Source organism: Neoarius graeffei, chromosome 10, assembly GCF_027579695.1.
Source record: "Neoarius graeffei isolate fNeoGra1 chromosome 10, fNeoGra1.pri, whole genome shotgun sequence".
In the NCBI taxonomy this organism is placed as follows: Eukaryota; Metazoa; Chordata; class Actinopteri; order Siluriformes; family Ariidae; genus Neoarius; species Neoarius graeffei.
Genome location: NC_083578.1, coordinates 21,219,302 through 21,245,137, shown reverse-complemented (window position 1 = coordinate 21,245,137; position 25,836 = coordinate 21,219,302). Strand labels below are relative to the sequence as shown.

The window sequence follows — 25,836 nt, the reverse complement described above, 5'->3', positions numbered from 1 at the left end:
CACCTTACTGACAGACACATCAGTCGCATCATTCCTTAACCAGGCTGGACTGAAATACTTGAAGTGAATGTCTGAAGATTCTCAGTCCTCCAGGTCATAGTAAACTGTAGGTGGTAAGAGAGCAACTGGACTTGCTTGAAGATTCCTGAAGACGTTTCACCTCTCATCCGAAAGGCTTCTTCAGTTCTGTCTGACTAAAGGCCAATTTATGCTGACAACGCAGTCCTCGCAGATAGCATCGTAGACAGTGTCTGCGTAGCCCCCCCACCTTCGCAGACACTCTGCGCGCACCTCCCAAAAATTGTGACCACCGCAGAAGCCTCGCAGACAGTGTCGCAGACAAGAGGGCTCTGATTGGTCCACTCTACATCCGCTGTACACACACTTCCACTTCCCTACTTTCCCGGTTTGGTTTGTTTTCACGACCGGCATTTTTAAAAACACGAGCGAAGATGGAGCAGCACGAAGAGCGGTTGATCGAGGAAGTGAGGAAGTACGTACATCTATACGACTCCAGTTCTAGTCATTATAAGTAACCAGAGGATAAACACTCCACTAACCACACCCACCAACTACTCCTAGCGATTTCGCGACTTCGCGCCCCCTTGCGTTGTGGCAGTGAATAACATCGCGCACGCCTATTACTCCCCGCTCAACGATAAATTACAACTGTCTGCGAAAAGCTATCTGCGAAAGCCTTGTCGCAAGAGCATGCAGAGGCCCCAATAGGGAGGATCAGGTATTTATCCTCTCATGGATGAAAAGCAATCCTAAGGTGTCGTTGAGTCATCCTGTTGGTGTGGGTCACTGGGGGCTGGGTGTGAATGGCCCCCCGTGACCCACACCATGGAATATTCACTTGAAGTGAATATTCCATTTTATATCCCTCATCAAAAAAATTCCCATGCAGGGATTGGCCAAGGATGGCTCATGTGACAAAAAAGTTCCACCATTGATTAAATACCGTATCTCATGATGTAAAACAAACAAACAAAAAAAACCACTATGATACGAGTCAGCCACGGTATATCCTGGATATACCATGAACTGACGTCACAATTGCAAACTGTACGGCCAACTCAAGTCTTTTTTCCCCCCTTCAATAAAGACAGACAAATAGAAATCATTAACACAACTGAAACAATTTTCAGCCGTACACATTAAAACGAGACCGTCAATGATGATGTAACTCACTCCGGCCCCATCTAGTCCAGAAGGAGCGATCTAAAGTGGGCCACCTTGTGCAATAAATGTTGCAAGCTATATATAGAAGCTATACGAGTCAAAATTTGCTAATGGGTAATAATGGTGAGACATGTATAAAAAATCATCTCCATCCACTATTTTAAACATAAATTGGATATTTTTTGGTTTAAATAAAATATTGCTCTAAGAAATAATGTTGACAACTTCAGATATCACAAGCTACATTTTCCCAATAAAATCATGAATTAATTTTTTTGAAGTTGGTGAATTTTAGACACCTGACCGTAACAGTTCTGACTAACCAACTGCGACAAGGTTTGATTGCTATACAACTTATTGTCGGAATTAAATCAACTACACTCCATAAAACAGGTTTACTGAAGTGTTTAAAAAACCACATACAATGGGCCTGCACATTTTCTAAACATGAAAAAATCATTTAAAAAAAAGACCCTTATGCACGTTACTGTGTCCGTCAGAAGTCAACATCAACTTGTGAATAAGAATATTCCAACTAAAAACATTAATATAGAACAATATATGTAATCAATCACTTTAATATAAAAGCACCAATTGATTTATAATTAATTCTCGCCTTGGAATCTGCCTGTTTTCAAAATACATTGATGGTAAAATCAAAGGATCGCTGTCTGTCAGAAAATAACGTACACAAGACTGTATCGTATATCTCCGACCGGCATAGCACCGCATGATACACAAACCTCCAGGAAATCCACACTACCACAAGTTTTGATGACATCATCGCTTTCCGAGAAGATGGAGAAACTGGCCGCCTGAGCAGCGTGTGTTTGCAGTCTGTCAAGAAAGCTAACGTGCATAATACGTAACGCACGTAAGTATAGATTTGTTCTTCACTCACTAAAAATGAACCGTAGCGATCGGGGAACTGGCTGAAATACTTCATAATGGATGTAAACAAAAATTGACGCCAGTGCAACTGAAAGAATTTGCCGGGAGGGTGAATGATCGTGTGGAATGTGCTGGTCCCTGACGGAAGCAGGAAGTCGCACGTTACAATCTGACGGACATTTCTTATGCACATTATATTTTGACGTCCCCCAATCGAAGATAAATAAAACTTGTTTTGGGTGTACTTGTCACCATGTCAGACAGGTCAGACAGGTCTCCTTCTGGAGTCAGAGAGCTTTAAGTGGACTTGTTGGAAAAAGGAAGAGATTGATGGCCCAGAAATGTGTTTCCTGGCTGTAATCCAAATTTTAAGTCTCATTTATTACTTTATGGTGCATGCATATTACTATCAGACAGTTCCGGCTGTGTGCAATACTCATGTTGTAGTCTTCATTTATGAATTTTACTATATAATTTTAGTCTTAGATTTCTCCTGTTACTTAAATATTCATATTCCCCTTTCCCTAGTCAGATCTTATAGTGCAATTAGAGTACATTTCAATGAATTCATCTTTGGTAATTTATGTCCGTCAAAAGTAACATGCATAAGTATACTAACCCACATGTGTTTTAATATTGTATTGTTCCACAGAGTCCTGTTTCCAATCCTTAATGTTAATAGTAAGTTACTACTGTTATGTTATGAGGATTTCTTCACAATGAATTCTTGTGTTATGTCGGTTCATAAGTGATAACAGAAAAGTTATCACCTTGGCTCTTGGTCGTGAATCTTTTCACCTGTTTCTTCAATAATTATATTCTCATTTTCTGGAAAGATCTTTGATATTTTCCATTAAGTATTTTAAAAACCTGATTATTTCATTCTTATATGCATGGAGTTTTGTAAAATAAGGAGAAAAAAAAAAACTAAAAATACTTCATTTTTTTCCGTCAAAAAATAACATGCATAAGTGTAGATTTGATAACTTCGCAGATGATTTTTTTGAAAATCCAGTGTGATTACTATCTTTTCAATTGTTAATGTTTAATAAAATAATAAAAGTTTAATATGATGTAGTTTAATTTTTCAATAAAAGAATATGAATTTTGACATGATTTGTTACATATTACCCATTAGCAGATTTTCATCCATATACACCCTAGGAATACCGACCTATTTACCAGAAAGAATCCAAAAATTGACTGAGAAGAAGCGATTTTTGTTGAACTGCTCATTAAGGATTGATTAGTCCATAACTTCATGAATAATTGTAATTAAGCAAATCTGGGTAGAAGTTATATACTAGGTATGGCGAAAACTAAAAAAAAAAAAAAAAAAAAAAACCCTTGACCGACCACCGAGCCTCATTAGCCGGTTAAAGTCGGTTAACCTATGAGTTTAAACAGGGATGCAAACAGCGTGCCTTTTAGTGGATGCCGCCTTTTTCACGACTGAATCGTGCAAAGATCCGATTTTTTTTTTTTTTAGGGGGGGCGTTGGAGTGTCTGAATAATTTCATCAGAGTAAATTCTGTATGCTCAAAGGAAAGCAATCGGATCTGCACGATTCAGCCGTGAAAAAGTCGGCATCTGCGCCTTTACACTACGTTCAGACTGCAACCTGAAATGACCCATATCCGATTTGTTGTGAAATCCGATTTTTGTGTTAGGCTGTTCACATTACCAGAGACTTGTATGCGATCTCCAATAGGAACGGAAAACGACCCAAAAGTGTCCCGCATGCGCAAATTGACACGTAATAAGCACATCTACGTAATACGTAAACAAAAAACAAACAAAAAAGCGCACTCTTCAAGTTTAATGATTTTTTTGTTTGTTTGTTTAATTATCTGGTTAGTGTTAAAGTGTGAGGTCTCGTGTGTGTTTTTGTTTCTGAACTGAAATGAAAACGTGTAGCCTGGTAACGAGGGTTGACTCCTAAATGTCTCTCTAATTTCTATATAAGTGCACTACATGTTACTAGGAAGTAATGGATTTTTAAACTCTATATAGTGCACTCGAGCTTCAGTAGGCAGTCATTTGGGATACGGCCGCTGTATTACCAAACTCTTAATTCAGGCTTAATAATTTGCACATATTTATTTCGTCATATTAATAAACTTTTTCTACATTTTTATAAATATTTATTTAGATTGTTTATAGCCAGCTGAATTCTGCAACTTCTCTCAGCGCTGGCTCAAGGTGCATAAACACCAGTGCAGTTTGCGATGGAGATGAGGCGAGACCTGGCGATGTGGTTTTTGTGGCGGCGGCGGAACTCACACAATAATCTGATTAATGTGGGCAGCAGACTAATGAGACCGAAGGTGTCAAATTACTGGAAATTTCCAGAACAATCTTATAATCTTGTAATACAGGATGGTTTAAGTTATAAATCAGTTATAGAAACTGTTTTATTTAATCACACTAACAGATCAACATCCAGGTCCCTACCAAATCCACCATTAGCTTGATCAATTCTATAAAAGTCTATTTAAATTCTGAAAACTGTACAAATGTTGTTGTTTTCCACCAAAGAGGCGGGATTAGTCAACGCAGAATAGTGACATTTGTCTCTTGTTGATGACGTGTAGGTCGCATGAATGTGACCTGTCCGGTCAGACTGCAGTCGCATGTGAAAATATCGGATATGCATCGGAATTAGGACCACATATCCAAGCCGCCTGGGTCGCATGTGAAAAAAATCGGATCTGTGTCGTTCAGATTGTCAATAACAAAATCGGATACAGGTCGCATATGGGCAAAAAAATTGGATATGGGTCGTTTCAGGGTGCAGTCTGAACGTAGTCTTAGTTTGTGTGGAGAGATATGATCTGCAATAACATGCATTGTTGGCTACAGACCGAAACATACTTTCAGAATGCACTGGCCAAGGCAGGACTAAACTCGATGTGCCTTCTCATAATAATTAAAAAAAAAAAAAAAAAAAAGAATAGTAATTTGTGAGCTAACAAGCCTGTGTCTACACTTTTTTTCTTTCGCCAAGTGGCAGCTGTGTTCAACTGGGGCGGGACATGACTGAATGGGTGTTTCTGATTCGTCAGCTGTCGTCCTTACACTGCATGGCATGCCCCAAGCGTTTACAAACACAGAATTCCAAGTCCTCTGCTCCAAAATCGGCAGCTTCAAAATGATTGATTTTTTTTTTTAACCGACAACCAAAAAAAAAAAATTAACCGGTTGACGCTGATTCGGTCAACCACCGGTCAAATGGTCATCGGTTAACATCCCCATTATATACACCCTAGGTTCCCCTACCTTCATGCCAGAAAGAATCAAAAAAAAAAAAAAAAAAAAAAAATCGGTGAGAGAGAAGCAGCGATTTTCGTGAAATATGGACGACCCCGGACAACACATGATGGCATAATCTCATCGCCTGTCGGCTGGATGAGCTAATAAGCACGCGAATCAATTGCTTTAACAGCTTTCTGATTTTAAGAGTCAGTAATTAATTTTTTTTTTTAAATGTACTGCTTGATCTCTTTTTCAAATAGCACAAATAACGGTTGAGTAACCGACTCGAGTCACGGCCGTGGCTCCACGAGCATTTCTGTGTCTGTAGATCTACGCATCATGATCGTGCCTGGTGTTAAATCTTAACACTTTTTAGTTTGTAATTTTTTGATGAGGGATAGAAATCAAAAATCCCCTGCACTGAAAGGCTCTGGTTGAAATTATGGATTCTCTTCGGTGACTGGCGTAGTACTGTTCTCTTCGAGGCTGCGCTCGTCACAAAATGTCAGTCACCTTGGCGAATCCATAATTTCAACTGGAGCCTCTCAGTGCATGGTATATTCGCTTACTATTGAACAATTCCCCTAGGGATGTCATAAACAAGAAACCATGAGAGAAAGGCGTTTGAGGACGCTGGATCACGGGATTAGAAATCATTACTCTTCTATAACTGTATCCTGTAAAACCAAAAAGTACGACGTGTCTTGAAAGGATGTTGTGAATAAGAGTCTTGGGATGAGCAGGACAGTTGGTCCAGTTGAGATTTTCATTTGAAGTAAGCGTGAATCTTGGGTGAACGCTGGTTATGACTGCTCAAAGTAAGTAATACAATTTAAAAGAAAAAAGCCGAAATGCTCATTCCAATACCAGTTTGAATGATTGTCTTATTTTAGAGCGAAATCTTAGTTCTGTGGTTTTAAGTCATATAAAAGTGCCATCTCTTAGGCCTGTGCTGGCTTGCTTTATCAGTAATGGACATCATGATCAAGCTACCAGCACATCCAGGAACAACTTTAAACCTCTGCTGAGCTCTGTTGTGCAGTAACACCACTGAGCTCGATATAAAATCATAGGCTCGTCAGAGTGAAGCCAGCTGCCCGCCATCTTACCACTCCCATCGCGGAGCGGAACAGTCGTTTAGATGACTGGAAGCTATGCAAAATTGGACAAGTTACGTAGGTGATGAGAAAAATTAGAAGAAAAATGCCTACATGTTCAGCAGTGAACTGTACAAATCAGCAGGTCAGAGGTTGTGGACGGACATTCCGCCTGCGAGTATTTATTTATGAAAAAGAAATATATGAAAAGGTACACTGTATAAGAAAAAAACTGAAAATCTCCGTAAAAATACCATATTTTTCGGACTATAAGTCGCACTTTTTTTCATGGTTCGGCTGGCCATGCGACTTATACTCCGGTGCGACGTATATATGTTTTTTTTTTTTCACCGCGGAATAACTGGAGCTGATGCCGAGTCTGACGACAGCCACGCAGAAGAAGAGGAAACGGCGCTTCGTCTGCCGGTGGAGTTGGCAGAGTTGTTCAGAAGCGACACCGAGGATGAGGAATTCAATGGATTTGCTGATTTGGAGTGAAATCGTCAGCTTGATAAACTTGATTGACCTGTGTTTTATTATTAATGATAGGCCTATAGTTATTTAAATAAAGTTATGTAATGATTTTAGCCAGTGCTTAATTTGTGAAGTGGGAGGTCCCGGAACGCAGGAGGTGGGTGGGTCCGGTGACTCAAAAAAAAAAAAAAAAGGCGGGGGGTGGTTTACTATAACTTTACGCACACGCGCTTATTGTGTAAATAATAATAATAACTAGACCGGACAATTCCCCGGGGGAAATTGTGAGAGGATGCAGTGCGCGAAGCAATTCGGTCACGCATGTTTGCTGGCCGTGAATGTGTGACCCGCAATGATGTTTCAATGCAATGATTGTGTGTGTGCTTGAGACAGCAGCCGTCATGAAGAGCTATTCAAGAGCATAAACAACGTGACTACAGGCGGAAATTAGCATGTACTGCTATAACCTGGGACAGACATCTGTCCTTACCACAAGGATAATGTTTAATTTGTGCACTGTCCCTTTTAAAAATAAAATAAACTCTAAGAAGAGTGTTTGTAGTTTGTATGTACGAACAGAAGTGTTCCTAATAAAGTGGGCGGCTAAGGTGAAGTGTCATGCCGACCGAGGCCGTTTTTTTTTTTTCCACAAAAAAAAGAAATTCACAAAATTCTTTCACAGTGAGCGCTAGAAGGGTCTCCTGAATATAATGATGTATTTTTTTGTCTGTAGTGTTAAAAATAAGGACACTAGAGCGATTTAAAATTGAGTGACTTTTCTGTCCTGTTTATAATGGGTGTGAATGAAGCCTCTCGTCTGCCCTCTTCTCAGTTTGAGGCTTCTCATTCAAAAACCGTAAATCCTATCGTTTAGGTAGACGCATTGTGTGAATCAGGACAAGTTTTCCTATTACTTTTGAGAAAATCATGTCTGTAGAGTGAAATTTGTGGCTGAAAACACAGTTTAAGCGAGAAAGTTTGAGCTTTTTTTTCAAGCTGTCTACACTCTAAGTTAACGACCTTCACTGGTGTGTAACGCAATAGACACCCATTCAAAAGCCGGATTTTCTCCCGGAACCCACATGGCGTTTGAGCCGGGACTGATCCGAAAGTGTAGAACCTAGCAGAAAAGTTGAATGCGTTTTAGAGTTTGAATCACGTCTCTAGGTGAAAGCATGCCAGAGCAGCGGATGTTTGAAAAAGTGCTTTTTTTTCAATTAATTCCATAGAAATGAATGGGGTTTTTTGGGGCGATTTTTTCGCGACGTAGTCGCGAAAAAATCGTATTCTGTAGAAAAAAGTAATAGCATAGCGAGTCCGATCGAACCACACGTTTTGATATATTTTGTTTGTCTGTGTGCAACGTACGGTTATTGAGTTATTCAAAATTGAAATTTGCGTAGGAATAATAAGAAAAAATATAAGAAAAATAATAAGAAGAAACACGTAGAAGAACAATAGTTGCAGTGCTGCAGCACTGCATCCTAATAATAATATCAGATATTATGATCTTAGAAAACGCTTTAGTGACGAACAGTTACAGACAGTAATGTGTCATGATATTATGTTATAAAATATTTTTTATTAGGCTATATATTAAATTATATATTAAATTTATCTTCTAAAATAACAGACTGTACTCATATCACAACCAGTTTATTTCACCATTGGAAATCAGATCACACAAGACATGAGTTAAATGGCTCATTTTAAGGACTTAAGTAGGGGATTTAAAAGCAGTGCCAGCAGGACTTCGTGGCTCAGGTTGGTAAGGCGCCATACCATAAATCCGGGGACCCGGGTTCGATTCCGACCTGCGGTCATTTTCCAAGCCCTCCCTGTTTTTCTCCTGCTCATTAAAAGCAGTGCCAGCAAACATAAGTGCAATCAATTCAAGTAATAGTTAAGAAATAAAGGGTTTACAAAACAAGTTGGAGAATTCATTTTAAAAATTTTAGTAAGCTTTCTTGTTTTTTTGCCATTTTTTCCACAGCGCAAGCTAACGGCTACAAAAAACCCGGTGTTCTATTGAGCAGAATTATACACCCCATGTCCCTCCCTCTTCCCCTTTTGCATAGATTTTGTGGATGTCATAGGAGAGAAATCAACAACAGATGATATTAAAATCAAAACCGAACACTAAACAAATTTTTATTTACTTATTTAATTTGTTTGATTTTTTTCCCTTTGTGATGGTCACGGAGGTGATCTGATCCATTTAAATAGCTGCCGGAACACCGAATGAAATGAAAATAGCTGCCGGATCCGACGACGGAGGTTCCGGATCTTGTTCCGTCATGTTCCGGCTCAAATTAAGCCCTGATTTTAGACCTATAGGCTAATGAATAACTTGATGTTACGGTACATATTCAGCCAGTTTTTCTCTGGGCTATTATAAATAATTTTGTTTTGCATTTTTAAAAATAACTCTCCTTCCAAGATGAACTTTATTCTTCGTCTCTGATGTTATGGTGTTAATGGCCTGAATAACGTTTAATGTTTTTATCTGATATGACGTTAACTGGCAGGCGCACTTTCTGCCTGTTTTTTTCTCTGAGCATTTTGGTTTTTTTTCACTAGACTGTTGTTTTTACTACCGTACCTGTCTTTGGAGATGATATACCTATAGCCTACTTGACCTCTGATTTGATGAAATAAAATTCGACAAAAATGAAGAATGACACTCCTCGATGATGACTACAGCTTTAATAACAAAGATGAAAGAGCCATGGGGCGATAATAAGCCCTACCGGTAAAAATATTCTAAAAGCAAACTGATGAATGCATCAGTAATAGGCTACTAATATTAGTTATAATAATAATCAGGGATGTGATTTTTTCCACGAATTCGCGGAATTCCGCTTTTTTCATCTCAAAACTTGAAAAAAAAATTTTTTTTCCGTCATTGAGATGAAACGAGCAGTGTTGCCAGATACTGCTGACGTTTTCCAGCCCAAAATATGTTCAAAACTCGCCGAAATGCACTTAAAACCGCCCAATTAGGTGGGAAATCGCCCAATCTGGCAACCGCCCAATCTGTTACAGAGCGATAGGCCAATCACGTACCTCGTTTCAAACGAGGTACGTGATTGGCCCATCACTCTGTAACAACCAATGAACGCGCTCGTTAGATAGCTGTACACAAGCTCGCTTCAAACAAAGAGTTGAAAGATGGCAGCCTCCGTGATCGAGCGTAAAGATGCAAATCGAGTTAAAGAAATCGACAGAATAGTGAAAAACAAGTTCCGCTGGGAATGGTTGGAGAAAGAGGTTGCTACAGACGTTGGACATAAGACTGTGAGACATTTGTTCAGCGATTTCGTTCTGAACACTGGAGTTATGATTATCCTTAAGTGAGTGAACACCGCAATAAGTTTTGAATATCCTTAAGTGAGTGAACACTGGAGTTCTGAATATCCTTAAGTGAGTGAACACTGTGGAGTTATGATTATCCTTTGGTGAGTGAACACTATAGAGTTATGTATATGAAGTCGACATTGCTAGAGTAGAAACTGCAGAAAAAAAGTGACTGATCTGCTGGAACTGGACATGGATGCTAGCATCTTTTTTCTTTGAGAGTTCCTGAAGACTTGTGGATGAATTCTTATGTTGCATCATGTGTGTTTGAAAAGGCACATTTAGGTATGTTCAACTTCTACAGTAATTGAAAGTATAAATTTTGTTTTTCCTTATACAATTTTCTATTTATTCTAATGCAGATGATTTAATTTAGAATGACATTTTTAGGTTTCGTGTTTTGGCTTTTTGTCAGTTAAGAATCATTGAATTTACTATAGGGGCTCAGAGTTGCATGTTGACCATTCAATTGGCTTGAATTTGTTAATCATGACAAGTTTTTTCTTGTGCGTTTGCTTGCCATTTTAGTACAATTTTTAAGTCAGAAAACCCCAGAACCCAGGAGCTTCGGGGGGCTTTGCCCCCCTTGTCCCCCCACCAGGGCGCTGCCCTGGACCAGCTGGGGGCCTGTAGCCCCCAGACCCCCGGCTAAAATTTTCAGATAATTTCACCAGCCCCAAATCACATCCCTGAATAATATAGGCTATTAGTAATAATGATAGTGATAGTATTAAAGATAGTAGTAGATATTTAAAATAATCAGACTAGGCTACTTACAGGGCAAAGGGCGCGTTATTACTGCTCAGCTGTTTGTTTATTAAATAAACAATGCAGTTGCGCAGGAACCACGCGCCGCTTATCAGATAGAATCGCAGATTCTATGGATAGAATAACCCTTCAAAAAAGTGCGACTTGTAGTCCGGTGCGACGTATATGGTTTTTTCGTCTTCATAATGCATTTTTTGGCTGATGCGACTTAAACTCCGGAGCGACGTATAGTCCGGAAAATACGGTAATTACAGTAGTTAAAAAAAAAGATCAGAGACTGAACTGGAAAAGGAAAAAAAAACAATAAGGAGTGAAGGGGAGCGCTATAAAGATATGTAAGGAATGTGGGTAAAGTTGAGAAAATAAGAGGAGGTAATGGGGGGAGAAAATAAAAGTTAGGAGATACTTATCTTGGGGCAAATTTGATCAGATACCACAGTTTAACACATAAGCCAAATACACACGATGGGAGTGGTAATATGGCAGCCAGATGGCTTCACTCATGGGGAATCGGCTCCGAGCTCTCCAGATTTTACATAGAGCTCCGTGAGTAACACACGTCAAACGACACACTTTGAGAAACCGTATAAAAACACAACTGTGCTTACATTGATCCAGATATCCGTCACCTCCTCGTAAACGATATAGGGCTGTACTCCTTCAGGCATGGCTGCTACATGCTCTTCCCACTGTGGCTCCTCTGGGCTCACAGACAGAAACAGAGCAGGAGGCAGTAAAACCAGCTGCAGCTTCTGCTGACTGCGATCCAGCAACACTGCCCACGCGCTGCCGTGACACAAACCACTATTCAGTTCACATGTCAAAACAGAGAATCGACAGAACGCCATACTGGCCATGTGATAATTTTAGTATGTGGAAAAATGTGTTGGCAACGTACTATTTGCCATCTCTTGTCCAGCCGGCCCGCGCAATGTACTCGGCGCCAGGAAAGAGAGTATTGAAAGGCAGAACAAGCTCCTTGTTTTGTGTGCTCACAATCTAAGAACAGAAAAACAAAACGGGACAAATGTAAGACAGTTTAATCCAGTTTTAATTCTCTTCAAACTGCTTCTTCATCCAAATACCAGGGATTTCATTTGTCAAAGTGAACACAGATGATGTTCTAAATTTGTGAAAGAGCAGCCAGTACAGATAAGGAAATTTATTGCACGTGCATGCGCATGCACACACACACACGATGGACAAATGATGAATCCTACGCATTATAATTTGCTGCACTCGTGCACTGTCACACGCCCCTAAATTACCATACATGGTAATAACTTCCCTTTAAATCGCCCAGTATCCTGTTCATAGTAGTTTGCTGTTGAGGATATCAGTGTTTTCCCCAGAAAAAAATTAAAGCCCTAAATTCTGGCATGATAAAACACAGGACAATTGAGCGCCAACGGGGCGAAGCGAAACTAGGGGGGTGCGGGGGCATGCCCCCCCGGAAAATTTTTTGAAAATAGATGCTCTCCGGTGCATTTTCAGGGTCTCCGAGAGGTTTTAGATCCATGATTATAGGATAGAGTTTAACAGTGTTTCAATGATTTCTGACCTAAAGAGTATTAATGTATACACATTTGAAATTTCACCTTAAAGTTCAACATGCAAGTTAAACTGTTTTGTTATAGATTACTGAGGTATACGATAGATTTGAAAATCTACGGGGATCCCTTGCACTTAATTATCTATGATCGAAGTAGTGTTGTAACAAAAATGTGCATGAAAATATGAACAGCGGTTTGCTCCAGCTTATGCAATCCAATGAAGAGAATCGATCATCATGACCTCCTGTTGATCACAAAGGGATCTGAACCTAAGAACTGCCACCTTAAAATAAGTTGCTGTATTACTATAACTGTAATGATTTAGGTTTCTGATGCAATTACCATAATATATGTATAACTAAGATGCACTGAAAAGAAAAGTAAGGCAACTGCATATTATAAAGTTTAAATTTTGGCACTTTATTAAATGGACTAGATTCAGATTAAAACATATTTAAAGGAAAAGAAAACTTAATGCATACATTTAAGTTTGCAGAAAGATTATGTATTTATAAAAACATTTCATGAAGAGATTGTGTTAATAAGTGTCAAATGTAGCATAAGTTTGAATAACAACGATAAGCAGATTTGGCAGTGTGATGTCACTGTGAGCCTTTAACAGAATAATCCGGAGCCGCCTTTTGTTAAAGGTCCCATGGCATGAAATTTTCACTTTCTGAGGTTTTTTAACGTTAAAATGAGTTCCTCTGACCTTCTTAAGGTCACCCCAATGGCTAGAAATTTCATAATGTGTAAACCAAACTATGCCCAACATTTGAGAATGGTGCGTCAAAACAGCGCGTTGATAAACTCTTCCCTTGCCGACGTCAGCAAGGGAGATGATCCCCACGCCCCCAACTCTGGATTCCCACCCACTGTATGGATTGCCCCGCCCAGCTCAAAAGTTGCCACCAAACATGGAAATTGCGCTGTACATGGATGTGACAACACAGAAAGGAGTCTGTTTTTACTGCCGACGGGAGAGCCCCTGAAGACGCAGTGGCTTAATTTTATTTACTTCAATAATACGCCGTCGAGTCTACCTAAGACGGTGTATGTTTGTCGGAAGCATTTTCCTGAGGAATGTTTCCACAACTTGGGACAGTACAGGGCAGGTTTTGCACATCAACTGTCACTGAAGCCTGGGTCCGTACCAAGCATCCCTGCCGCATCAGCCACAAACACCGAACAAGTAAGTGTATAACTGTTAAGTCGTTTTGCCGTGTTTTAAAATCAGTGCCACGTTAGCCTTGCAATGGCTACATTAGCTGTGCAGCTAACCGCTTCCTGCAGTTAGCCAGGTACTCTGCGCTACAAAACCAAAAAGCATGCAGCATGCTCTGTTATAATAGCCAATCAAAACAGTTTTTACAAAAGACACCCACATTCTTTTTTTTAAGTCACTCGTTCATTTTATTTGTTTGTTCAGTAAAAACCCAAACATTTGTTGAATTTATTTTATTTCCTCGCGTCGCACCTTAATGACGTCAGTGTGCGGTATTTTTCCCTTCGCGGTTTGTTCCTTCTTTCTCGCCATAGTAAGACACCCACATCCGCTTGTTCTCACCCACTGGAGGTAGCATCACAGTGCTGTTAGCCAATCAGAGGTAACACGTTTACATGTCATGAATATTAATGATAAGACCCGCCCCCACCCTCTACCCTTCCCCGCCTCCTGCTTCTCATTAGCAAAACGACGCACTGGGAAAAGCGCTGAAATGGGGCTTTCTCCCAGGAGGCTATATTTACGTGCCGAGGGTTCATTTCGAGAAAGGCTGCGGATATAACATCCGGAAACCTCCACAAGCCCGTTTAAAGCATCAACAAACCACCATGCCATGGGCCCTTTAAATGGATCCCAGTGACATCACACTGCCAAAAATGCTTATTATTTGAAATTATGCTATATTTGACACATTTGGACAACTTCACTTCGTGAGAGAGTGTTTATAAGTACATAATCTTTCTGCAAACCCAAACTAATTAAGTTTTCTGCTCCTTTAAAGCAGATTAATTCTCCTTGGCTTTTGCTTGGCCCAATGTTGGGCAGCCCTCTCATAGTCCATCTCGCGGTCATCCATGCTGATGTGGATCAGATTGTCCAGCGAGTCTTCTCCTAGCTTATTAAAATCACTCCGCTTTGTCCGTCTGGTGCGAGACAACATCGGCAGCCAATGAGATCGCTTATAATGAATCGGAAACTTCCGGGATGTTTGACGGTTTCTTTCGATATTTTTATTGGACGGTTTGAACACGTGATCTTGACGTAGCCAACAGATTACAGTTTGTTTACATCAGACCACGCGGACATATTACTTTGACAGAATCAACACAAACATTGGGAAAAAAGGCCGCTTGTTTAACACAAATATCAATCAATATGTAAATGGATCTGTTATTTGCTCTCCTATGTATCTAGTTACTTGTGGGTAGGAAATTTTAACGTATCGGTATAAATCTAAGCGTATCGGATTTTAACTAAAGCGACTAAGCGTATCGGCAGGCAGAGCAAGCATATCAGGCCCGATACGCTAAAATGCTTTGGGGAAACCCATGGGATATGAAGCATGTCAAAGAGCATCAAACCAGGTGTGGATAAACGAGACCCTATGGAACAAATAAGGGCACTTGACACTTACCTCGCCATTCGCATCAGTTCGAATCTCGACCAGTTTCAAACTGATTTGAGGGTTTTTACTCCCTAAAATTCGAACAGAACATGAAATCAGTGCCCCATTATACGACACATTCAAGTCAGTACAAACAGGGCAGTAAATGCAGGTGCATGAGTGATTAGAAAACAAAGACTTAGAGAAGGATTAGAGAAACTGATTAAAAAACAAAACAAAAAACTGCCGTAATGTGCCAATCCTCATCCCCAAGTAGCGCTGTAGACTTAAAATTTTGCAAAGTGTGCTGGAAAACTGAGTCCCTGGAATAATCAAAAACACATCATCATAAAACTAGCGCTCAAAGACCTGCTATGAGTACAGCACATTCCGTTGCTGTTCGAGTTATCTACTGCTTGGGCACGATGTTCCTCGGCTCACATCTCAGGTATTTAGAGAAATATTTTATCATTGCGCACTTTTTTCTCCCTGAGGGGAAAAATAAATAAATAAAAAATCTGGTAGGATGTGAACCGGCTACAAAGTGGATGCTTGCCAATCAAACCTCAGACAAGTTCTCTTTTAAATTTACGTGTGGAAAATAAATGTGGCACTGTCCAAATTATTAGAAACTGCACCTAACATTAGGTGCCATTAGGTCATAGCTTCACAATACATGACCTAATGGTTAGAGAAGCAGATTTGAGACCAAAAGGTCGCTGGTTCGATTCCCTGGACCAGCAGGAATGGATGAAGTGCCCTTGAGCAAGGCACCTAACCTCCAGCGGCTCCCCAGGCTGCTGTGGTCACTCTGGATAAGAGCGTCTGCTAAACGTCATTAAATGTAATGCAATCAGTGTTGTTCATTAGATTAATGTGAAACAGTCTGTACTCCTCCCTCATGTTTGGTGTACGAAAGATAGAATTACCAGTGCGGGGGTATCGATACACATCTGCTTTGCGTTCCTCCAGTGCCGGGGAAGGTACGTGAATGATCTCTACCTCAGACTCATCCACCTCCTCATATAGCAGCTGCACAGTCTTCCCCCCATCTGCATCTAAACAGAGTACAGAGAGAGAAAGAAAGAACACCAACTTGTCTTCCTGAAAGCCTTTACGGTCAATAAACACAGTTAATTCACACTGTTTAAAAAAATTGCCTGTTGAAGAAAAAACAAAGCATGCCTGCACTTTCGTGAAAGTGAATTATCGAGCAAACCTTCAGACACGGCTGGACACCACCAGTAACCAGTAAAACGATCAAACTCCTCCTGAATCACAAAGGTGGCGACGCCGGCTGACTTTGGGTCGTCCTTTACATTATTCAAGCCTACGCAAGAAATAACATCAGAGCAATTCTTGAGAACGTATTTTATTATTATATGGATATGTAAACCATGAAGAGCTTATGGATAAACTAGGAAGACGAGCGCGCTCAGTTCAAACAACACGAAACCTCTTTCCGTTAGGAAATTCATGGACATGGTGCTCAGACCTGTCGCTTTTACCGGATTCTATAAAAGGTGCACAAAATCCAACTCGCCTTTATGACAAAAGCTCAGCCTTCGTTCCTCTCCGGTTTCAATATTAGTCACCCAGAGGTCGTTGTTGTTGATGAACGCGATGAAACTGGGGTCGCCGGGACAGATCTTGGGGTCCATGCGAATCCCTGAGCATTGGGTCTTAATCTCGACAGGCTTCATGGGTGCTGCCTGCTGAACAAGACACAATTTTTAAGATGGTAGGGGGGGAAAAAAAAAAACAAAACCAACCCTAACATGGTTTATAGGATTTTTTTTTTTTAATTGTGTTGCGAAATAGGAGAGAAGAAAATCAGGCTGACTCACAATGAAGCCATTATGTCGACCATCGTGACAATAGAAAAGGCTATTACTAGCTTGGAAGAGGAAAAGGCCGCTTTGCGCGTGGTAGTCGTAGGACGTGATGCCAAACACGCCGAGACGCTTCCGCTCACGAAGGAGCTCCTCCTCCCGAGAGTACACGCCATGTTGAGGGGTTGCCTGAAGAAAATAGCACAGAATGGCAAAGGCAGATATTCACTGCTGGAGGGAAATTCACAGATTACAGCGACGATCCAAAAAGTAGAGCGCGCAAGCTTATATAGACAAGTATACAAGTTTTAAAACCGAGTGTTTTGTAAAACCTAATTTAACACTTTGTACAGAAACTACACCGATCAGTCATAAGACTAAATCCACTGACCGGTGACATGAATAACAGTGATTCTCTCATTATAGCGCAGTCATAACTCATTCTATGCTGCTACACTTCTAATAATAAATGATGTATAACAGTTCACACGTCATACTGTTACTGCTGAACACAGATTGAATTTTAAAGACCATATGCATGCTGTAGTCTACGCCTGTCCGTGTGAAAGGGCAGTCATTTTGGTTAAGATTAAATTGATGAAATTATGCCATAAAAATTTGCGATGAGGCGGCACGGTGGTGTAGTGGTTAGCGCTGTCGCCTCACAGCAAGAAGGTCCGGGTTCGAGCCCCATGGCCGGCGAGGGCCTTTCCGTGTGGAGTTTGCATGTTCTCCCCGTGTCCGCGTGGGTTTCCTCCGGGTGCTCCGGTTTCCCCCACAGTCCAAAGACATGCAGGTTAGGTTAACTGGTGACTCTAAATTGACCGTAGGTGTGAATGCGAGTGTGAATGGTTGTCTGTGTCTATGTGTCAGCCCTGTGATGACCTGGCGACTTGTCCAGGGTGTACCCCGCCTTTCGCCCGTAGTCAGCTGGGATAGGCTCCAGCTTGCCTGCGACCCTGTAGAACAGGATAAAGCAGCTAGAGATAATGAGATGAGATGAGATGAGATGAGAAATCTGCGATGATATCAATATCCAGGTGTCTTTAAACAGCCTGCCTGCCAGCCAAAGACCCTTAGCACTGCTTGCACATACAGTGCCTTGCAAAAGTATTCATCCCCTTGGTGTTCGTCCTGTTTTGTTGCATTACAAGCTGGAATTAAAATGGATTTTTGGAGGGTTAGCACCATTTGATTGACACAACATGCCTACCACTTTAAAGGTGCACATTTTTTTTTTTATTGTGACACAAACAATAATATGAAAAAACAGAAATCGAGTGTACATAGGTATTCACAACCCCAAAGTCAATACTTCATAGAGCCACCTTTTGCCGCAATTACAGCTGCAAGTCTCTTGAGGTATGTCTCTATTAGCTTAGCACATCTAGCCACTGGGATTTTTGCCCATTCCTCAAAGCAAAACTGCTCCAACTCCTTCAAGTTAGATGGGTTGTGTTGGTGTACAGCAATCTTCAAGTTATGCCACAGATTCTCGATTGCACTGAGATCTGGGCTTTGACAAGGCCATTCCAAGACATTTGAAATGTTTCCCTTTAAACCACTCCATTGTAGCTTTAGCAGTATTTTTAGGATCATTGCCCTGCTGGAACATAAGGGTAGTATCTCACTGGGCTGCGACAGCTTGCGACAAATTGCAAACGTCATTCACGAGCGTGTTTCAAAAGTATCTAGAAACATTCGCGGGGCTTCTCAATTTCCTCGCATGAGTCGCACGTTCAAAAAATTTGTGCGACAAAATTTCTCTCAAAATAGCCGCAAATGTGTCGTTGGTGTCACAAAGCCGTCACGAACCCTTCTCAAATCAGTTTCTGTGAGGCAGGAAGTGCGAGCCAGTATGTCACTGGGCTGCGACAGCCTGCGACTAGTTGGAGACAACAATTGTGGTAAAATATGCGAATATCAATTCAGTGTGATTCCAAGTGAAAATTGTCACTAATTCGCATATTTTATCGCAATTGTTGTGTCTGCAACTAGTCGCAGGCTGTCGCAGCCCAGTGAGATACTGGCTTAAACCTCTGGCTGACTCAAGGGCAATTCCATGTAAATGTCAACCTCACCATGCAAAAATAAAGCAACATGTAATACATCAAAACCACTCAGAGATATCACCTCGGCCTGTATTTTACAGATGTGAATAAGTTGAACCAATTTGTAACCAACCTAATATGTCACTGTCAGTCTTTCTTTCTTATAATGTAAACCCCAAGCTAAAATCAACTTTGATCATGTACAATTCTATATTATTGCCACAAGCCACAGAAATGTATGCTAAAATCCACAAAACAGCAAAACAATAGCCATCCTAAATATTATTTAAGAACTTTGATAGTTTTAGCTGATATTTAGAGAGTTTTTCAAAGGGTTATGGTGGTTAAATTGCTGATTTTCTAAACATACGCCATGTCTATTTCAGACGCGTCACATCCATAACAGAATTTCGTCACATCCATAACGCTGACTTTTCCTTCCGAAACTCTGCATGAAATACAAAACATTTTAAACAAAGATTTTTTAATATTCACCTTGGACCCCTCTATCAAATGGATATCTCCATTTCGACATTAGGTTTACAATTTCACAGAGTTTGATAAAAATGTACAGTAACCCAAGAAAAGTGATACTTTTTCTGTCACATCCATAACGCATCTTTTATTGGCGTTTTCTGGCATGCCCTAGATGTACTATGGGAATTGTTCTTGTTCTATCACTTCTCCAGTATGGTACAGCCTTAAAATATGCAACACCTGTTTAAATACTGGGAGACAATAAAACATGCACTGGGTCATTTGTTGCCATTTTGAGTTCAAGTGTCACATCCATAACGCTGGAATTGCTCTCAAACAGGTTTTCCTCCAGAATTGCCCTGTATTAATTGCCATCCATCTTTCCTTCAGTCCTGAGCAGCTTTCCTGTCCCTGCAGATGAAAAACATCCTCACAGCATGATGCTGCCACCACCATGCTTCACTGTATGAACAGTGTTCTCAGGGTGTTGGGCTTGCGCCACACATGGTATTTCCCATGATAGCCAAAAAGATCAACTTGAGTCTCATTTGACCAGAGAATCTTCTTCCATGTGTTTGGGGAGTCTGCTACATGCTTTTGGGCAAACTCCAAACATGTTTTCTTATTTTTTTCTTTAAGCAATGGCTTTTTTCTGGCCACTCTTCCATAAAGCCCCGCTCTGTGGCGTGTATGGTTTAAAGTGGTCCCATGGACAGATACTCCCATCTCCGCTGTGGATCTGCAGCTCCTTCAGTGTTATCTTTGGTGTCTTTGTTGCATCTCTGATTAATGCCCTCCTTGCCCGGTCTGTGAGTTTTGGTGGTTGGCCTTCTCTTGTCAGGTTTGCAGTGGTGCCATGTTCTTTCCATTTTGCTATAAAGGATTTAATGGTGCTCTGTAGAATATTCAAAGTTTGGGATATTTTTTTTATAACCCAACCCTGATCTATACTTCTCCACAGCTTTGTCTCTGACCTGTTTGGAGGCTCCTTGGTTTTCATGTTGCTTGCTTAGTCATGTTGCAGAGTCAGGGTCCTTCCAGAACAGGTTGATTTATACAGACATCATGTGACAGATCATGTGACACTTTGATTGCACACAGGTGAATCTTAATCAACTAATTATGTGACTTATGAAGTGAATTGGTTGGACCAGCTCTTATTTAGGGGTTTCATACGAAAGGGGGTGAATACCTATGCACACTCCGGATTTCTGTTTTTTCATTTTAAATTGTTTGCGTCACAATAAAAAAATAAAAATGCACCTTTAAAGTGGTAGTCATGTTGTGTAAATCAAATAGTGCTAACCCTCCAAAAAATCCATTTTAATTCCAGCTTGTAATGTGACAAAACAGGACAAACACCAAGGGGGATGAATACTTTTGCAAGACACTGTACATCTTAGTAGTTCAGCGAGTACATCCAATTAGGCCAAAGTGTTGTTTAAAAGTCGATTCGAGCAGCTTTAAGGAAGTAAATTACCTGAAAATGATCTAACATCTGTTTCCAGGATAAAACCAGAAGGGCTTCTTTTCTGATCTTCTTTGGAATTTCAGAGTACAGTAATGAGTTTTCCCTGCTCCCATAGGGCATACCTAAACCAAAAGAGTCGAATGATATTAGACAGTCAGTGATATTAGTTCACATTTTTACAGCATTAATATATTTAAAAAAAAAAAAAAAAAAAAAAAAAAAAGATTTTTAACCAGGCAATAAATGTTAAGGACCCCAGTCATCACTGAATAATAACTCCGACAGGGCCTGTTAGCATGCTGCGATTTGAATAATGCTAACTCTCTCTGCAAGCTGACATTAATGACAGATACCTTTAGCATCCCCCCCAATTTTGAGACAAATATTACCAAGGTAGTACAGCCGATGAGAATGAGGGCTCAGCTCGTCGTTTTTCTGTACAAACTGGAAGTCGTGGGGCGCCTTGTTAATGATCATTCCAGAGTATTTCCGACTTCCATGAATGATTTCGCGCAGGCCATCCCACGAGTGCTTTTCCACAAAAAACTGTGAGGGTACATCTTCCATCTCTACCACTTCTGTGTTGTCTGAAAGGTCGTCTACTGCAGTCATCTTGACAGCTGCAAAACTGAACCCAAGAAGGGGGGGGAAAAAAAAAAAACAAAAAAAAAAAACGATTGATTCAAGTTTCCAAAAATGACAGTTTAAAAATTCCTGTAACTTAAAATAAATAAATAAATAAATAATACCTTTTCCAACTTCCTTCGTTTTGGTCTTCAAGTTTCACCCTTTTTACTCTATACATTAACCGGCACACAAGCCTCCTCAAGATCTGGCAACCTGCAGAGAGGTAAGGGACCAATGAGAACAACGTGCAGAACAATATGCTACAATAAAATAGAGTTTTAACCACTTAAATAGCCTAGTAAACTAGACCCACCCGCCTAGCGGCCAAAAATATTTTTGCCTAGCGAGTGGGTCTAGCCTCGCACCATATAAACAAAAACACCCCGGGCATCAAATCGTGCCCGCCAATCACAACGCAAGGTTTTTGTTTGGATTGTTTGAGCGGGCTTTTGCAGGAGTGACGACAAAGCTGCGCGACGCTGGAGAAAGCGCAACAGCAAAGATGGCTACGGCTAGTGAACAGCGCGCATTTGACTCTGCTTTGGAATCAGTTTTAGAAGAATTAGACTTGGAGTTTTCGTTGAAACATGAGCAGGAAGAGGCTCTCCGCTCATTCCTTTTCAAGAAGGACGTTTTCGCTGTTTTGCCGACCGGCTATGGCAAAAGTCTGATCTACCAGCTGGCTCCGCTCGTAGCCAAAAGGATGGGGCTAGTTTGTGCAGTACGAAGAATGAATAAACAGCTTTGAAACATTACTTTTTGATTGTTTCTTATTTTCCCGTTATTTTAAATTTAAGGGAAATTATTTCACCAAACACCACTAAATAAAAACTCTCAAAAACAGTTTAAGCAAACCCTTGAAAAACACTTGAAAAAAATGAGTGTATGTGGTACAGACTCCAAACTTGTGGTCATTATCTCCAAACTTCTTAATATCTAGAACCTGTTTATTAATTAATACGCATTTTGAAAAATTATTTATTTCAAGGCCTCCCCCACTGCTTTCTGTCACTCTGACTACGTCACAGTCACTGTTGCGCTGATTGGTCAGAGCGTTGGCCTATACGCACAGAGACAGTTTGAAAGACAGCGGTTTGTTCCACCCCCACCCTTCAGAAATGTCTACGGATCGAGACCAGACTAAATATTCACATTTAGTCTGGCTTGCCAGGCTACCACTTAAACACTGCCATAAATAATACACAAGGGTATACAGTCGCTGTATATGTCACCTGAAGAATCCTTTCAAGAAGAATCCACAGCAATTTGCCAGTGATTGCAATTTTTATTGACTAAATGAACAACATGCCATATTACCCATCTGTCGGTCTTTTTAATATCAGGAATATTCACAAAGAAAGCGATCTCTCGGTCTCAGTTACGTTATAGCGATTATAACTCCTGCAAGAACAGTTTGTCACGTTCCTGAGAAACTGCAAAGCGCTCTGTTCTCAACACTTTCCCTTACTGACGTTTACAAACCTCCGACACTGGAGACTGTCTCCACAAATCCAGAATGAGAATGAGCAGGTGAGTAGAAACATGCGAGTTGTATTGTAGCTGGCACTCTACTGTCAGGGCTGCTGTTATAGAATATTAATCAACACCACCTGACCAGTCAGATTTGAGAACACAGCAGCGCTGTAGCTTTTTAACACCACACAGTTTGGCAGCTTGTGCACAGCACAATGTTTTACACAAATATAAGTCAGGATGCATCTGTATATCGCAGGCTGCTATAGGAATACTTCAAAGGCAATATATTGTAATATTACATGTACAGGACATTTTTTCAATGGAATAAAAACATGTATTCTATTCCCTTCTAGTGGGTTTAGTGATGGCATGCAATGGTTGTTATCATATCGCTTATCCTCCATGTATTAGAATGAGCGTGCAATATTGTTATAATATTGCGCGTTGTCAAGACAACACGACGTCACACATCGGAGCTCATGCGAAGATCCAATGACAAAACTTCTCTGCTGCGCATGCGCACAATCATTTCTTTGTCGGCCGGGGGGGGGGGGAGCGTGCGAGAAGATGGATCTAATTCAGTGCTCGAATTAAACATTAAATAAATAACCTGAAACTAAAGACATGCTGAACACCTGAAAGGCTACCAAAACTTCATTATATATTCTTCATGCACATTTACAAGAGAAAAACATATCAACGGACATCGAAAAACTGGAAAAGAGACACGTCGGAGATGTAAAACGTCTGCACTAGTGAGTGACTGTGACAGTTTATAAACAAACAAACATGGCCACCAGGTTTGCTTCATTAAATAGGGAAGACTTTGAGAGAATTTTGAAAGAGAAAGACACATTGAACACCCAAAAGGAATGTGTATGTATAATAAGAATAACATTGGCTGGCTTTTTTTCGCTACATCTCAGATATATTCCATTCAAGATGTGTTCAATATCATGCTAGCTGAATGGAATATATCTGATATACCACTCAACGCCAACCAATATTATTTAAATATGATTAACAAATTATATACTGTGCAGCCCTTCATTTGGCTACATTAATCTACCTTTTTTAATCTAGTGCTTGTGAAAGGTTATTTTTTTCTTAGAACTAGAATGCTTGAATGTTATGGGAAAGAAGCTGTTTCTCCTAGAAAACACCATGACCACCAGTTGCAACCAGGACCCCGTTCCAGGCGATTAAAGGACTCCCCCCATTATAAATCAGCTCAGATTTAACTTTAAGAACAAATGTGTGCCATCATTAATTTGTTCGAGCCTTTTCATTCCTGAAATTTCCACTCATCCAGATGTGCATTTGAAACGGGTTACACTTCATAATTTTATTCAAAAAGCTCTTAGATTCACGTTAACCTTGTTACTGATATTGAGACAATCGGTCATTTCAAATAACCAGTCAGTCAGTTGCTTTTTCAACTATGAAAACCTAAATAATTAACTCGGGATGTACTGTTACCAGTCTGAAACCATGATCGTTTACACATACATGTATGTCTAATGAACAGATGATGCAAAACGACAGTGATCTGGACAGCTCAGTCCAAGATGGTCATAGATTTACACAAGTCAGGAATGTCTTTTGTAGCCATTTCTAAACAAGTGCGGTTTGTAAGATCACGAGTTCAAACAACTGCATGCAAGTACAAGCTATTGGGAAGCGGAGCCACTTTGCTGGAATAAGACCCATCACCCTCATCTGAGAGGAAACTAGTTTGGATGGTCAGGAACAATCCAGGAACCACCAAGGCACAGGCCTGCCATGAACTGGAAGCTTCTGTAACACTATCTACAGTCAAGTGAGTTTTACGCTACCGTTCAAAAGTTTGGGGTCACCCAGACAATTTTGTGTTTTCCATGAAAATCACACTTTTATTTACCGCCATAAGTTGTAAAATGAATATAAAATATAGTCAAGACATTTTTCTGGCCATTTTGAGCATTTAATCGACCCCACAGATGTGATGCTCCAGAAACTCAGGCCAAGTTTACATTAGACCGTATCTGTCTTGTTTTCTTCGCGGATGCACTGTCCGTTTACATTAAACCGCCTGGAAACGCCGGGAAACAGGAATCCGCCAGGGTCCACGTATTCAATCTAGATCGTGTCTGGTCCGGTGCTGTGTAAACATTGAGATACGCGGATACGCTGTGCTGAGCTCTAGCTGGCGTCGTCATTGGACAACGTCACTGTGACATCCACCTTCCTGATTCGCTGGCGTTGGTCATGTGACGCAACTGCTGAAAAACGGCGCGGACTTCCGCCTTGTATCACCTTTCATTAAAGAGTATAAAAGTATGAAAATACTGCAAATACTGATGCAAATACTGCCCATTGTGTAGTTATGATTGTCTTTAGGCTTGCCATCCTTCCACTTGCAAGTGGTAAGTGATATGCGCTGGGATCACACACACAGCGGCTCAGTCCCGAATCACTGCTCGTGCGCTTCACTCGCGCGCTCTGAGCTGCGCAGGGCCGGAGTGCGCACCCTCCAGAGGGCACTCGCTGTTCAGGGCGGAGTGATTTGGAGCGCAGGATGCCTGCGGAGCCGAGCGTATCCGTGTATTGGCGTTGCTGTGTGCACGCGAATCGTGTATTGGTGTTGCTGTGTGCACACTAATCGTTTTAAAAACGTTAATCTGATGATCCGCTGATACGGTCGAATGTAAACCCCACCTAAATCTGCTCAAAG

At 40.7% G+C, this 25,836-nt stretch overlaps 1 protein-coding gene across 3 annotated transcripts in view; it reads right to left on the bottom strand.

The window, feature by feature from the left end:
• dpp9 (dipeptidyl-peptidase 9) overlaps nucleotides 1-25,836 on the bottom strand; it is a 54,311-nt gene that overhangs the window by 16,265 nt on the left and 12,210 nt on the right. For 2 of the 3 annotated variants that reach the window (XM_060931511.1, XM_060931510.1), the window contains 10 exons: nucleotides 21,770-21,860; nucleotides 21,410-21,648; nucleotides 21,030-21,142; nucleotides 17,037-17,210; nucleotides 16,733-16,904; nucleotides 16,409-16,519; nucleotides 16,119-16,247; nucleotides 15,220-15,281; nucleotides 11,926-12,026; nucleotides 11,636-11,813 (listed from right to left, as the gene is read on the bottom strand). In XM_060931511.1, coding sequence (XP_060787494.1) covers nucleotides 11,636-11,813; nucleotides 11,926-12,026; nucleotides 15,220-15,281; nucleotides 16,119-16,247; nucleotides 16,409-16,519; nucleotides 16,733-16,904; nucleotides 17,037-17,210; nucleotides 21,030-21,142; nucleotides 21,410-21,648; nucleotides 21,770-21,825 — 1,335 coding nt within the window. In that variant the 5' untranslated portion in view covers nucleotides 21,826-21,860. The remainder of the gene's footprint in view (nucleotides 1-11,635; nucleotides 11,814-11,925; nucleotides 12,027-15,219; nucleotides 15,282-16,118; nucleotides 16,248-16,408; nucleotides 16,520-16,732; nucleotides 16,905-17,036; nucleotides 17,211-21,029; nucleotides 21,143-21,409; nucleotides 21,649-21,769; nucleotides 21,861-25,836) is intronic. The other variant, XM_060931512.1, reaches the window with a different exon arrangement.